The following is a 13,963-nucleotide window of genomic DNA, read 5'->3' on the forward strand; positions in this document are numbered from 1 at the left end:
CAAACCGTGCCATAAAGGTAATCCTGCAGGGGAAGAAACTGGCAACCCAGGGTTCATCCTGTATGAGATGACTGATTTCCTGCATCGCTGCCTGTTACACTGGGGTGCTATAAAATACAAAGTAGGCAGAGGTACCTGGAAAAAATACAGCTGATAATGACTTCAGTCCCACTAATCAGTGTATAAAAACAATCCTTTGTATGTTGGCATACAGTATCCACTTTGTACATCATACAGGAAGAACATACTCCCAATGCTGTCAAAGAAAATCCCTTGTTAACTGTCAGTAACCGAACTAGCAAAATGTTGAATATCCATTTCTGCCAAGTTCTTAAGCGCTATGGTCATAAGGGCTTCAAGAAGTCTTCAGTAGTGTCAAATTTTCTGTCGGTCATGATATGCTAATTTATGCTGACTGATGTGACATCAGCTAACTCTGATAAAGAATCCATTAAAGAACTGAAAGAATAAATGAAGCTGAATAAATTATCAAAGGAACTGGAGCAAATAACACCAGAAGACTGCGCGCCATGAAAAAGACATATTTTCATGTTGCTGTCAGCCAGTGGGCTCATAAAAAAGAACAATTTATCAACACTTCATGTCTGCTTCGTGGTGTCATTTGTCTTCCAGTCCTTGCTCCTTGCCTGTATAATGAAAAGCTCTCCACACCTGGCTCATGGAGCCACTCCTCTATTTTCATCTGAAGGGCTGAAATACTGCCTGGTTTAGTGGGTGAAACCCTGAACTGTCTGGCCAGGAATCAGTGATAGAGTTGTATACAACGAGCTTGCACAACAACAAACCTGATCAGTCTAACGGAATGTTATCTCATCATATTATCTGCCTCTATGGAAAACTTCCTCCAAGAACTTCTTTTAACTCCTGCACCCACTAATATCCTGGGACAGACTGAAAGACCTCAAAGCCTATCTCCACAAATGCAACTGTGGCTTATGAGAAAGAATGCAGAGATCTTTAATCATGAGACTTCTAATTTATAGACTTTGCTTCAAGTTCTTTCTCTGTAAATCCTCATTCCAGTTAGCAATAAATAAGGGCCAATTCTAATTCTTCCCTTAATGTTTTTATTTGTTACACATCAGGAGAAATTTACCAAGATTTTCCAAACAGAAAACAAGAATGAAAGATTAACTCCTTGCCTGAAAAGCATCTTTCAGGGTAGTGATTAACCAAATCAAGAGGAAGGTAAAAATCTGAAGACATGCAAAAGGGAATTCACATGCAGAAACAATCTTGTAGAGTAAGTCTTCCCTGCATCTGTGGAGCACTATTTCCTACCGAGGGATGGCACAGAGCTGGTAGGGAAATGGCTTCATTGTGCTCCCAAAAACAAACTTTGTATTGACTTCTTTCACTCCTTCTGGCAGGGTGAAGGTGAATGCCTGTAGCAGGGTGGAGAAGACAATAAAGAGTTCCATCCTTGCCAACAGCTCCCCCATGCACACACGGTGCCCTGCGAAAAGACAGCAAAGGCAATCGGCCAAAGGATTTCTGTCACACATCCCTTTCTAACCTGTTTGGGGTTTTTGTGTGTTTGCTTGGTTTCTGCAGACTTTGTTCTTTTCTCTTAACTGACTTTGTCATTTAATGATTCAGAACTGAAAGGCTGCTTGTATTTCCACCAAAAGTTTTAATCTGTATTTACAGCAGACAGCAAGACATTATAGAAATGATCACCAGGGTTGCATACTTTACAGTCTTCCTAGCACTATGCATTTTGCTGCTACTATTTTGATAACTGGATCTGTCCTCCAAAAGAAACTGGGGATCTGTCTTCCAAGAGAAACTTTTCTATGTGTCATTCCTTCTCTTCCAATCTTTTCCATATACAATTGGACTTCTCTCTTCCTGGTGATCTTTAAAACAGCGGAATGTGTTTATATACCTATTTGTAGATGCCTTCCAATTTATGTGGGGAATGAATGGATCTTAAGCTGTTATCACATGGAGTAAATAAATCCCTGTTCAGTGCACATACCTATTGAAAATGGTAAGAACGCTTCTCTGTTAACAAAGTTTCCATCTTTATCCAGAAAGTGGCTGGGGTTGAACTGATCAGGTGTCTCCCATTTTCCAGGATCAGACAGAACAGAGTCAATATTTGATAAAATTATGGTGTTCTGAAAAAAGAAACAGTGGCTTCAGTTCTATCTTACTGCTCATATTTATCAGATAAGCAAATAATGACAAAGGAGCAAAAAATTTCAAGTCCTAATTTTAAAGTGTCATTTTTTCAAAAATGAGATCGAGCTTTAAAACATTTCATAAGAAGTTTAAACTTTTGAGAATGTTGTGATTTCCTTTCCTTTATTACTTGCTGCCAATAAGTTCAATAAAATAAATGGTCAGGATTTTGTAATGTTCATGTTGTTAAAATGTGTTGCTTTTATTTTTCCTGTCGTCAATAAGTATTTTTATTACTTATTCAGATTTTGCGGTACAGAATATAATATCAGTTTAATTTTTCCCTTTTTTTACTCTATAATTTCTGCAATTCTAGAGTTAATTTGAGCAGATCCAGAAAAAAAGGAATGAAAATTAAACTACATGAAAAGCAGCAATGGGAGAATATTTATAAACAAGCCCTAATGCACCTTTCAGTTACAAAACTTGAAAATACTTTAGTTTCATGATAATATTTGTAAGATACTGCATTTAAAGCAGTATTAAAATATTAACATTTTAAAATATTAAAAATAATTTCAAATTTCAGAGTTTTTCAGTAAAACTTTTGTTCCATTTTTGGATGGCCTCTGTTCACCAGCTGATAAGCTGTTTTGACAAGGAACAGACCTGAGATTGCTGGAAATTAATATGTTTATTTCCAGTCACCATTCACAAGCTTTCTGTCAACAGAGATAACGATCTAAGAACCTACTAACAGTTAGGACAAAGTGCACATTTCCTTGCAAAAGGCCAGCCTTAGAGACAGTCACGGCTAGAACCGATAGGACGCAAGAGGTCACATCCCTGATCAGGAAAATCTCAAAAGCCTTTCTAAAGTACCAAAGACCTACTGATAGCATCAGTTCTCAATCCCAGTTGCTTTTCAACTAAATGAGCAATTAAATCAAAAGATACTGAAGGAGGACAGCGTTTTGGGAATCACTAGCTGAGGTGGCTTCAATCATTAAAAAGTTATGTTAAATCAGTTTTAAAAACTGTTACAAGCATACCAGAGATCAGATATTCAAATATGCAGCATATTTGTACCTTCGGAACAGGAAATCCCAGCAGCTCTGTGTCCTTCACGGTCAGTCTGGGAAGTGCAATTAAGATTATATTACTGTATCGCTGGATCTCATGAATTACAGCATTTGTATAGGGCAACTTTTTTCTGTCCTCATAGGAAATTACATGGGAACAACCCAGAACAGCATCCAGCTCCTTCTGGACTTTCTCTAAGGAGGAATATTCAGGTTTAAATATACAACAAACAAACAATCTTTAAACTTTGTAGTCATAATTTTTGCTATTGCTTTTTACTCGAATAACATTCAACAAGATGAAAAAGATATTTTATAAAATAAGAATGCCCTCGAATTCCTGTACAGATAACCTGAATAAAACTTGACACTGAAGTTGTTTACAGGTTGCCTACCCAAGTAATACTTTAAAAATAATGGTAGCAGACAAAAGTCATTCTATAAGAATATTTAGTTTGCTGTTACGTTTACTGCTCTGAGGTAATTTATAAAAAGATTTTTATTAATATTTATTTTTACAGGCAGGGAATCAACTGGAAAATGAAATATTAATCATGTACTAGGAGACCAGTTAGTAACTGATCAAGGATTGTTCTTCCCTCAGAACCACGTAGATTTAGCTTGTCATCTACAGATGGCCTAATTGCTATTCTGTAATTACCTGCCTTAGGAAGCACTTACACAAATTAATTTTTCTCAAGGACTTTTTTTTTTTTTTTTTTTTACTTACAATCTGAGCTGAAATGGCACTTTCTGATTAATTTCTGAGCTGAAATGGTCTGATTAATACTATAGCCTTTATCATTGCAATTAGATCGATCTTATGCATCAGGAAACTTAAGGCTGCTTTAATATATCCTGAGAGGGTGAGAGACCACGTTGTGAAAATTCAGTATGTGCAATCCAGTCTCAAATTGTAGGTCTTTTGAAGAGCTACAAACGAGGTAACAACAATGGAAGATCCTTTCTCCTTACCACTTCAACCATTTTCTTCTTGCCAGCCTCCTGCTGTGCCTGGTACCCAGCTTAAACTCTCAATTATGAGGCCTTTGAAGCGATTTGTATACCTTTTTAATCCTTTCTATCTTGTACACTCTGACTCTTCCTTTTCACTTATTTTTCTCTGCCAACCCATACCTTTCTTCTGTGAATATCATTATTAAAAGCATACAGTTTCAAGCTACTCACCCCAATCTTTTTTTTTTTTCTTAATATCTATTTATATGTGGATATCTATGAAGTTTTAAGCTTCGTGGAATAACCACACATATTAGCAACCTCCCACTGTATTGAAGTGATTTCTGCTGCAAAGAAGCCAGGAGCCCATCAAAGCGCAGCAGTCATGGGTTGAAAAGGATGACCTGAAGACTCCACCTTGTCCTCAGTGGAAATCTAATCATTATCATCAGTGGAGGGGCAACAGTGCAATTTATCTCATCCGAGACTAGACTCCTCCATCTGATCAGACGAATCACACCCAGCATTCTGTATAGGTCTCTTAAAAACAAAACCTAAAACGATTGGTCTGTATGTTAGAAAGGATACAGCAAGAAACAGATACATGCAGTTCACCTGACTCATATGCTACTAATTAGTTCCTCTACTATTCTTTGAACAAGTTCTACTTCTATTTGAATATGCATAATTTCTAAAAAGCAGCAGAACTGTTTGGGTGTGCTTACCTTGAATATCAGGATAAACCACCATATAGAGCAATGCCCAACGTAAAGTGGTGGCTGTAGTTTCTGTACCTGCCAGAAAGAGGTCAAAAACAGTCTGGATCAAGTTTTCTTCATCATAAGTAGCATTAGTATCTCCTTTCGTCTGCAGATATGAATTGGAAAGATCAAGTTAAGGCACACAAAAAAGAAGTAATCCACCTTGCATCACAGTAATATTTACTGATACTATCCAAAATAATAAATAAATAAAATTAAAGGGCTAGAAAGTAAAACTTTCTGAATAATATGAAGACATTTTCTAACATTCTCCACTACATTTGTCAATTTATCCTATCCACATACACACTTTGTTCTTCAGCCATGACAAAGTTACTAATTGTAAATGCTTTCTACTCCTGTTGCAAATCCCATAAGTCATTTCTAGTTGTACCTTAACCATATGCAGATCTGTTATTATTGTGGTTATAGATTATCTACCTGTAGGTCTACTTACATCATTACTTCTTCCTCCTCCTGCCATCTCTTAGTGTCAGCTTTTTTTAATTCATCTACCTATAAGCTTTTATATGGAGAAATTTTATACTTCTAACTTTATATTAGACATCGTTATAATCAAAGGGGCACTTAAAATCCCTTGTTGTTAGTGGAGCGTAAGAAGAGCTCAGAGATACTCACTTTATCTATCTCATCCAAATAGTAATCAATAAAGTCTTGATTTTCAACTGGTTTTCCTTTTTCTTTGTGGCTTTCAAGTTCCTTTGCTAATAGACTGTTCACAAAATTTATACCGGACATAGTCTTTTTAACTGGTGCTAGGAAATGGCTTGCAAGCCAAGGAAACATTTCAAGTATCTGTAAAAGAGATATTTTAGATATGTGGTGTTACAGACATTAGCAAACTAAATTTAAATCTTAATACAGTTCTTTGCTAGACAGAACTTCAGTAGTAAGGACATCATATAGCACATGCCTCTGTTCTCCATTTTTCCAACATACATATCCTTTCCATCTCATCACTAAAAAAACAGATCCAGGCTGACACATCTGCTTGGCACATCTGCTAGCTGAAAACAGAAATATCCAAACCCAGGTTTATTTTCTTACTGTAGGATACCAAATGCATGGAGTTTTTACTCAGATATGCCTTCTCATAGATAAGAAGCAAACATATCACATGTGATATGCAAAACAACTTGATGAAGCAGAAATACTGAGCTGTGTGGATTCCCTACTGTATTAATTGTTCTAAACCTATTCACATCTTTGCACTCATACCATTATAAAACTACATCTCAGCAGAAAAGAAACAAAACACTTTTTACATTCATTCCATTCCTCTACTTCATTTCCCTTTTCTTTTTTCCCCTTTTACAGATTGCACTGTGTCCTTCCAGTTTACAGAATTACTGCAGCTTAAATTATGCATTAGGTCATAACTCTTGGGCTCACCTATTTAAATGGCAGCTGCATTACAAAGATTTATTTTTCCACAAACCCATTCAGATTCCTGGCTTGTATTTCTTCTTCGTCCTACTGCATAATTTTGCTTAAAACTACCTGTCCACTTATCAGGAAAACAGATTAGTACAGACCATCATTAAAGGATTGTACATCACTGTGAAAGCACTGTGGAAAGCAGGACAGGATGAAATATTGGACTAGAATGTTTTTGTTAGCTGTGGACACACTATTAAGAGTTTTTAAGAAGAGCTTATACAAATACCTACTGAGAGCAGTTTGGAAATAGCTGATCCTGTGTTTACCCTGATTAGAAGATAGCTTAGGAATCATTCCACCTGCATCTTCTGGGTGGAAAAAAATCATAAGTAGTTTTCGTTTATTTTATTTTTTTCACCAAAAGTATAGAATTAGTCCTCAAATTCTCTAGGACCTTGATTACAGCAATTTCCAGTTAGCAAGAGATGGTGGAAATGATGCAAGTTACAAAGCCGGATGAGTTCCAGCAAGTTCTGCAGAAGCAGGCTGCCTTATACATCGGTAAATTGACTTCTTGACTATATAAAGCACTGTGGCTCCCATTCATAAGTGGTTAATGATAAAATTGCCCTTCTTCGTGGCAATCTGTTCCACTGTTTTTGCAGCTGCAGTCACAGCTTCGCACAGAAACAAGATAGCAGTTTTTTCTGTCCAGTGGACCAGATGTGAATTTAGGAGCTGCAGACTTGGAGACAAATATCATCCAGCAGCTAATGGAGAGGGACTTCCAGTGAGCATTACTGAATTCTCATGACGTGCAGAGGTGGTACAGGTGTTGCTGCCAAAAACTATCAGAAAAAAGCTACTATTAAGCAGTTTTATGATATGTTACCTTGCACAAAACAGGTGTTCTAATTCAGTTTCTGTGTAGTTAGCTAACAGTAGTGAAGGAAGTAGTAAAGACCCATGTTATTCCTGACATTTGTTGACAGTCATATGATTCCATGTAGTGAAGAAAGCCATTTTGTCAGAACTTAAGCCTATTTCAGAGCTTTTCAGATATTTTTACCTATATTTTACTACTGAGTTTCAGTTATAAACACTGGCGTTGTACAGGTAACGCTTTTGCAAGAAATTCCTTTGTACATCTCCCAAATACGTAGCAATTCCAAGTGCACTAATATTTATTTTTGTTATAAAAGTAACAAGTAAGCTGCCTTTTTCATTGTCTATCTATATAAATTAAGAAAAAATAATTTTCCTCACAAAAAACCAGATGCTGTTCCCAAATGCTGTTATAGTATCAATGGATTCAATCAAGCGGTGAAAATTTTCATCATCTTTAGAGAAGCGATGTCCAAAAATCACAGAACAAATCACATTTGAGACAGTATGAACAATGGGCATAGTGGGGTCCAGAGGTTTTCCTGTGAACACAGTGAACAGCATTCACCATTAACATCTAGTGTTCCTGCTTTTCCCACTGAAAGGAGAGCTCATAACATTTTATAAACACTTCTGACATTAATTAGATTGCTGGGTGGAAAACTGAAATCTATTGGTAAAAGGCATGAGTAAAAAGTAACTTCAGACATCTAAAAACCACTGTTGGTTAAAAAAAAGACAAGACTGCTGGTAGGAATGGAATCAGTAATAGTAGCAGTTATAAAAATATAGCCAGATTTCACAGAACCTTGCTATCAGTAGATCTCATTTGGCAATAACCAGGGTACAAATAAGGTCAGCTGAGACATTGCATGAATAAACAGCTGAATTGAAGAGAGAACCACCTTCTATTCTTTTCTCATAACCTTCACACCTGAGTAACAGAATAATTGAGCATACCTATAGATTCACCCTGTTATTCAGCAGCACAACCTGAACAAACCTCCTCTCTTGCTGAGGATCCTACCATAAGCTGTGGAGGTGAGCTGCTTCCACTGCACTTCCCAGAGCAGAGCCGTAGGGTTGTGCAGCCTTGGTCAAAGCTTTTCATATTTTGTACCTTGTTTTTCTTTTCTGCAGAGGGATGTGGGGTGCTGTGACACTTGTTTCTGTTTGCCATTAACCTGATTCTGTGACCGTGAGTAACGTAAAACTGACTAAGAAGTAGTAACACTAACAGACAGGAACCATGGAGTCTCAGTTCTAAGTTCATCCCATAGGGTTTCACATGTAGCACTTCTGCAAGGAAATGTCTCATGCAGATCATATGATACAGACTTTTGGGACTCAGCCCTGCATGTCCACTTTAAATCCATTTTTGTAATCAAATAGTTTCAAAAGCTACAGGTGACCCATTCTTCAGCAAAATTACCCGTTGCAAAGACTGACCTGCACACAGTGTCACATACCATTGGTTTTCTGTAAGTATTCCACCAGCTGACAGGCCTCCTGTTGTAGTTGATGCTCCTGGTCTTTTTTCCCTACTCCCACTTTCCTTATTGTTGCAAGTCCAAAACGCCTCTGTTGCTTCCAGAGATGACCATTAGAGAACATAACACCTAGGATCATAATGAACTAATACTGTTAATGATTTATAAATTAATGAACTGACACAGTTCATATGTCAAAGAAGCCTCTCTCTCATTCTAATTTTTTCAAATTTTTGCTAGCAGTCCAGCAGCATTCCTCTTTCTTCTCCTTTCTTTGTCTAGTTTAGCCATCTATTTCCCATATTGAAACTCTTAAAATAGTTATATTCTGCCATTATTGTTCCAGCAGAATAAAAAAAAAAGAAATGTTTCATAAAAACTCACGAAAATATTAACCGTTTGTCCACTGTAAATTAAGGACTTTGAGGCTCTAAAATAGTTTCCAAAACCAGGGTTAGAACACACGAAAAGAATTTGTGAAGATAATAATCACCATTTCCATGGGTCAAAATGTGAAAGGCACTGCTTGCTGGCCTTCCAGCAACGTCTTCAGGATGGACAGTCAGACCTTCCTTCAATGCCTGAAACCCTTGCAGGACAACTATAGGAACGTTCAAAACCCATAAGGTGAAGATATTACCATGAATTTTGGCCATCTGTAGAACAAAGCAGCACCAGAACAACATAGTTGAAATAAAGTACATTTAAACCAGACAAGGTGAACCAGATCTTTTCCCTTAGCAGATGCCCCAGGGTGACTGACCTTGAGAAGGGAACATCAAATCTATTCATATGTATAATATAGCTTCAAGTCAGGTTTCTATCTCAAGTCTCATTTACTAAAGATCAAGATGTTCCTAAAATGTCAGACAGCCAATATTGCCAAAATCTGTGATGTTATTTATCATGTGTCTTACAATTCAAACTCATGGTATATGAATCCTTACAGGTTTGTAAGAAGAAAACATTAGCTAATGAGTTTTACGTGAACCATACAGATTCCTTTTTGTGCATTAAGCGTAGCAGAAGCAGCTGAGGAGGTGAGTAAAACAGGAATCGCCCTCTCCTTTCTAGCTCAGCTGCAATAGCCTTGTCTCCACAATGTTGTGCACACAGACATCACCAGCAGTAGGCAGGACAGTCCTTTCCCTGGCTGGAGAATTAGGAGCTGGAAAAGTAAAAGGCTGAGGGAAGCACAACAATGTGTAAATCAAAGTAGCAACTCTGTGGGGCAGAGTAGGCTGGGAAGAGTGGGGAGTTGCCAAAACATCCCAAGAACTGCAGGGCTAGTACAAAATTTTGCTGCTTGGGAGCAAACAAGAAGGAACAGATATGCACATTGAGCAAAAATTTATACGCATGTGCTTGCACATTTGTGTTTAATTTCAATTTTGGAAGGACTAATTCATGGCTTTTGAAATCTTGGAATGAGAATACTACTCTTCAGGTTTGAGAGGTCATAAATAGAAGAAAACACAACAGATGCACTGACTATAATTCCTTGTTGTGGAGTCATACTACTTTGCCTTGAAATACGCAACTCAGGAGAAGAGCACTAGCAGAACAGGGAAGAACCAGAGAAAAGGAAGGTTGAGAACAAAGAGTGAAAGTGAGGTGCAATTACTCGTATATTTAAATGTTAAATATTTAATGTGTATGTATGAGGAGTATAAAACACTAGGATACAAATTCTAGAAGTGTTGTGCATTGCAACTGGACTTAGAAAAGAGACTGAGCGTAGACACACCATTAATTAGTTCAGCTTCTTAAAAGCTCAATCAGGCTCAGCAGACTGAAGTCTCTTGTGAAAATCTGACTAAATTGTATGTCAGGAAAAAAAAATATTCCAAGTTTTTTTAAAAAAAAATCTGTTGAGTAAGTATAAAAAGTTACATCCTTTCTATACTTGAAATGCATATGCATTCAGTAGCTATTTCATTGGATATTTAGAAACTGACAGTGCAACATCAGTCATCACAGAGACATGTAAAAGACTGCACAGAATTAAAGACTCTGCTTTGAAATTTATCTTTCTGTTATGTGTAAGACAGGAATATTATCATCAATATTGTTTTGTTCATCTGCACATAAAGTTTTAATGACATGTTTCATAGTGAGCTGGAAATTTTCATACCAAGAAACAGATATTTTAATGATGCCCACCTATTTTCACATTTATACAATTTAGAATAAATCCCTCCCTAGCATTCAAAATAAGATTATGTTAAACATTCACATTTACTTTTCAGTCAGCTTATGAGTCATTAATTATGAAAATACATACTTTTTTAAGGATGTCGTGATGAATTCGGAAGTTCATCTGCAGCAGATTTCCAAAGAAGGGGTATGGAGTCGGTCCAGGAGGAAATCGTCTTCGCATCCATTGCAATTTCAGAAACTGAATAAACAGCAGAGACACCACAAAAAATACCAGCACCACACTTACTGTTAACATTTCACTTCTGATTTACAAGGCTATGTCGTCTCTGAAAAGCTGCTTTATAGACAAAGGATAGATCCACTTTATCTTGCTTTGCTGGCACCCCCCTAAAAAGAGAAAAACATGTTGAAGCTCCTGTGCCTCTCAGTCCTTCCCTCTTTATCACTTCCCCATCCCAGAGAATGAAGTGCTCTTACTTTTAAGCATATATGATGTTATTCCATTATATTGCAGCTACAAATCTGACAATCGTCAGCTCTTCAAGGCATACAAAATGCAGGTTAATTATATGCCTCCTTGTGCCATGACAGTTGCTGTGACAAAAATCCCTGCCCACAGTATTGGTTTCATAAAAAGCCTCTTGCAAGAACAGAGAAATAAAAAAAAATATCCTGAGGGTTGGTACACACCCAAGGTCAGTGGGATTACTGAAAAGTTCAGGCTCATCAGTAGACATCACATGCATCAACCACGCGCACCACTTCTTCGCTTACCCCGCATTATTGCTTGATTCTGATGCTCTCTGCTATTCCTTTTTTTATTTTTCCTCATGGTTTAAACTGTAAGCTCTTTGGGAGATGGCCAGACCTTTTAACTTTGTACCTAGAGCACATAAAACAAAAAAGACACTAATCTGTTATTGGGTAACAAGAGTTTGATGGTTATAATGGCATGACACCTCAGTGTCCACACACTCCCTGTTCAGCTGCACAGATAAGTAGGACTGCAACATCTTCATGACCAACTAGAAAGCAAAATTTCTTCACCCCCTCCAGCTGCCGCTCAGCTAATTCCCACCATATTGCCTGCAGCAGGAGCAAAGATGACATACAACTGATTTTGTGACCTTCTTTCACAAGCGCTGTCATGCAACTGAGCAACTCCCTTTGGGAGCTGTGGATTGCTTTTCCTTTATGGAGGTGAGCCTATGCCTCCGCAAAGGGGGTCATTTTGGACAACACAGCTCTGGCACTTCTTCAGCACTTGCTCAGGAACAGCACTAGCTTAGACTCACCTCATCTGGCTTACATGAGAACATGTGGCACTCTGGGAAGTCACCTAGATGGCTTAGCTGCTCACATGCCAAACTTACAGAGCTGGACAGATAAAAATAAAAGTTGTGAGGTGTTAAGCAAGTTGTTTCACTCCAGAAGTGGGGCAGAGCGCTAGCATTTACACAGTCTTGCTGGCCAGTGATTGAACCCAGAGCTGGGATCAAACTGAGAAACTAAATTATCCACTTCGGAGATCACTTGTGTGACTTGCAGTTCCTTCACTTGTGGCATCGCCCTTTTCTCTGTCTCAAACCACTCCCAACTCTGAATTTAGTATTTTCCAAAAATTTCCTTGGGAGGAGGAAGAGTCACAGTTGTGACTGTGGTAGCTGTTCTGGGATGACACCCCAAACAAAATGACTGTCTGTGAGGAAGACAACATGGACAGTGACCTCCTGGGAATTTTTGTCACAGCAATTGCTCTGGGCCTGGCTGACTGGCTGTTTGGCATCCAGGAGGTGCTTGACTTACTGGGGTGTGAGAAAACACCAGCTGCAGGTGCCCAACTCTTGAATGCAGAGGGGCAGCATCGAGACTGGTATCACAACTTCACCATCCAGAGAGCCCACACCCACATTCAAGGGCATAGGTGTTCTGTAGATTCTCATCCCCCCACCATGGGGACCAAGTCCACCACAAGTCATGCTCAAGATCTCCAAGGACAGCCTGCAAAGCCTTTCGCATTGGATAGTGGCAGCGGGAGACTTCAAGAGGATCGGCCGAGGCTCCACACGAGTCCTGAATGGCATGGTGTCTGCAGGGCTCCATATGGTTGCTGGCCCAGGGCACTAATGCTACAAGGACTGCAAGACCTACCAGCAGTGCTGTTCCCCAGTGTTGTTACTCTCATAGGGTGAGCAAAGAAGTAACAGATTCCACATATATTGCTGGGAGAAGGGATATGAATGTCTTTGCGGCCCTTGAGGCTCGCCTGCCTTGCCCACTTGCAGCCCTGTTTGGCCCCTCCATCCCTTCTGAGCAATCCTGGCTGTCCACTCTGCATATCCCCAGCTCTCCAGGCTCACTCTGACTTTTCCACACATATTAGCCACATTCTGGTGATCACACCTCACAGCCTAGGCGTGAACTGCTTGCATTTGGAAAGGCAGCTGCCAGACAGCTTTGCCGTGTCTTTGGGAGAAGCTGTTAAAGGGAATCCAACTTGCTTTCCTCTTCAAACAAGATGGTGCTGGAGGACAGGGAAGAGGGAAGCCTGATGAGTCTGAGTATTTGCCACAGTTTCTGCAATTGAGAATCGAATGTCTGGGGAGGCAGGAGTTAGAGCTGGCTGACAGCTCAGCAGAACAGAAAGGTATCCCTCTTACCAGTGAATCCTCCTTTCCCTCTCCCCATGAGAGCTGCTGACCCATTCTCTCCCCCCTTCCATTCAGCTCTCAGAGAAAAGGATCCATTTCCCCTCTACTTAGGCTTTTGAACTGAAACATGCAGTGGTCTGCGCCCTACCAGCACATGGCAGTTTGTCTTACTTATTTTCCATGCCCCAAATTCAGTTTCAGGAATAATCTCCACCTCCCACCCACAAAGCACACAGCTGTTAGTGTGGCCACCAGGTAAGTACTAGAGGCAGCTGTTCAGAGAGGCAGCTCACCCTCTAATAACAGGGTTTCAGGACAGGTTCCCTATCTCACCTACCTGCCACCCTACCCTGAGAAGTGATGCAAGGAAAGTGCATCTTTTTAGATACCATCTGAGAGGGATCAACAGCTAAAGAGAAATAGGGCAG

General features: G+C 39.1%; 1 protein-coding gene across 1 annotated transcript; it reads right to left on the reverse strand.

The window, feature by feature from the left end:
• Window positions 1-1,255: 1,255 nt before the first annotated feature.
• LOC104640861 (cytochrome P450 2J6) lies at window positions 1,256-11,201 on the reverse strand. Its single transcript, XM_010309354.2, has 9 exons — window positions 11,009-11,201; window positions 9,218-9,380; window positions 8,704-8,853; window positions 7,616-7,776; window positions 5,588-5,764; window positions 4,913-5,054; window positions 3,238-3,425; window positions 2,003-2,144; window positions 1,256-1,477 (listed from the first exon to the last, which is right to left on the reverse strand). The coding sequence occupies exons 1-9, from the start codon at window positions 11,177-11,179 to the stop codon at window positions 1,299-1,301; spliced, it is 1,473 nt and encodes a 490-aa protein (XP_010307656.1). The 5' UTR covers window positions 11,180-11,201; the 3' UTR covers window positions 1,256-1,298.
• Between the last annotated feature and the right edge of the window lie 2,762 nt (window positions 11,202-13,963).

Source organism: Balearica regulorum, chromosome 9 (genome assembly GCF_011004875.1).
Source record: "Balearica regulorum gibbericeps isolate bBalReg1 chromosome 9, bBalReg1.pri, whole genome shotgun sequence".
NCBI lineage: Eukaryota > Metazoa > Chordata > Aves > Gruiformes > Gruidae > Balearica > Balearica regulorum.

What these genes read in the sequence shown, in the direction of transcription:
- LOC104640861 (XM_010309354.2), bottom strand. Translation starts at nt 11,179, where the DNA reads ATGTTAACAGTAAGTGTGGTGCTGGTATTTTTTGTGGTGTCTCTGCTG. An exon ending in ATACTTACAGAAAACCAATG is followed by an intron (nt 7,777 to 8,703) that starts GTATGTGACACT and finishes CTGTGTTCACAG; the next exon opens with GAAAACCTCTGGACCCCACT. An exon ending in GGAACAGCATCTGGTTTTTT is followed by an intron (nt 5,765 to 7,615) that starts GTGAGGAAAATT and finishes TCTCTTTTACAG; the next exon opens with ATACTTGAAATGTTTCCTTG.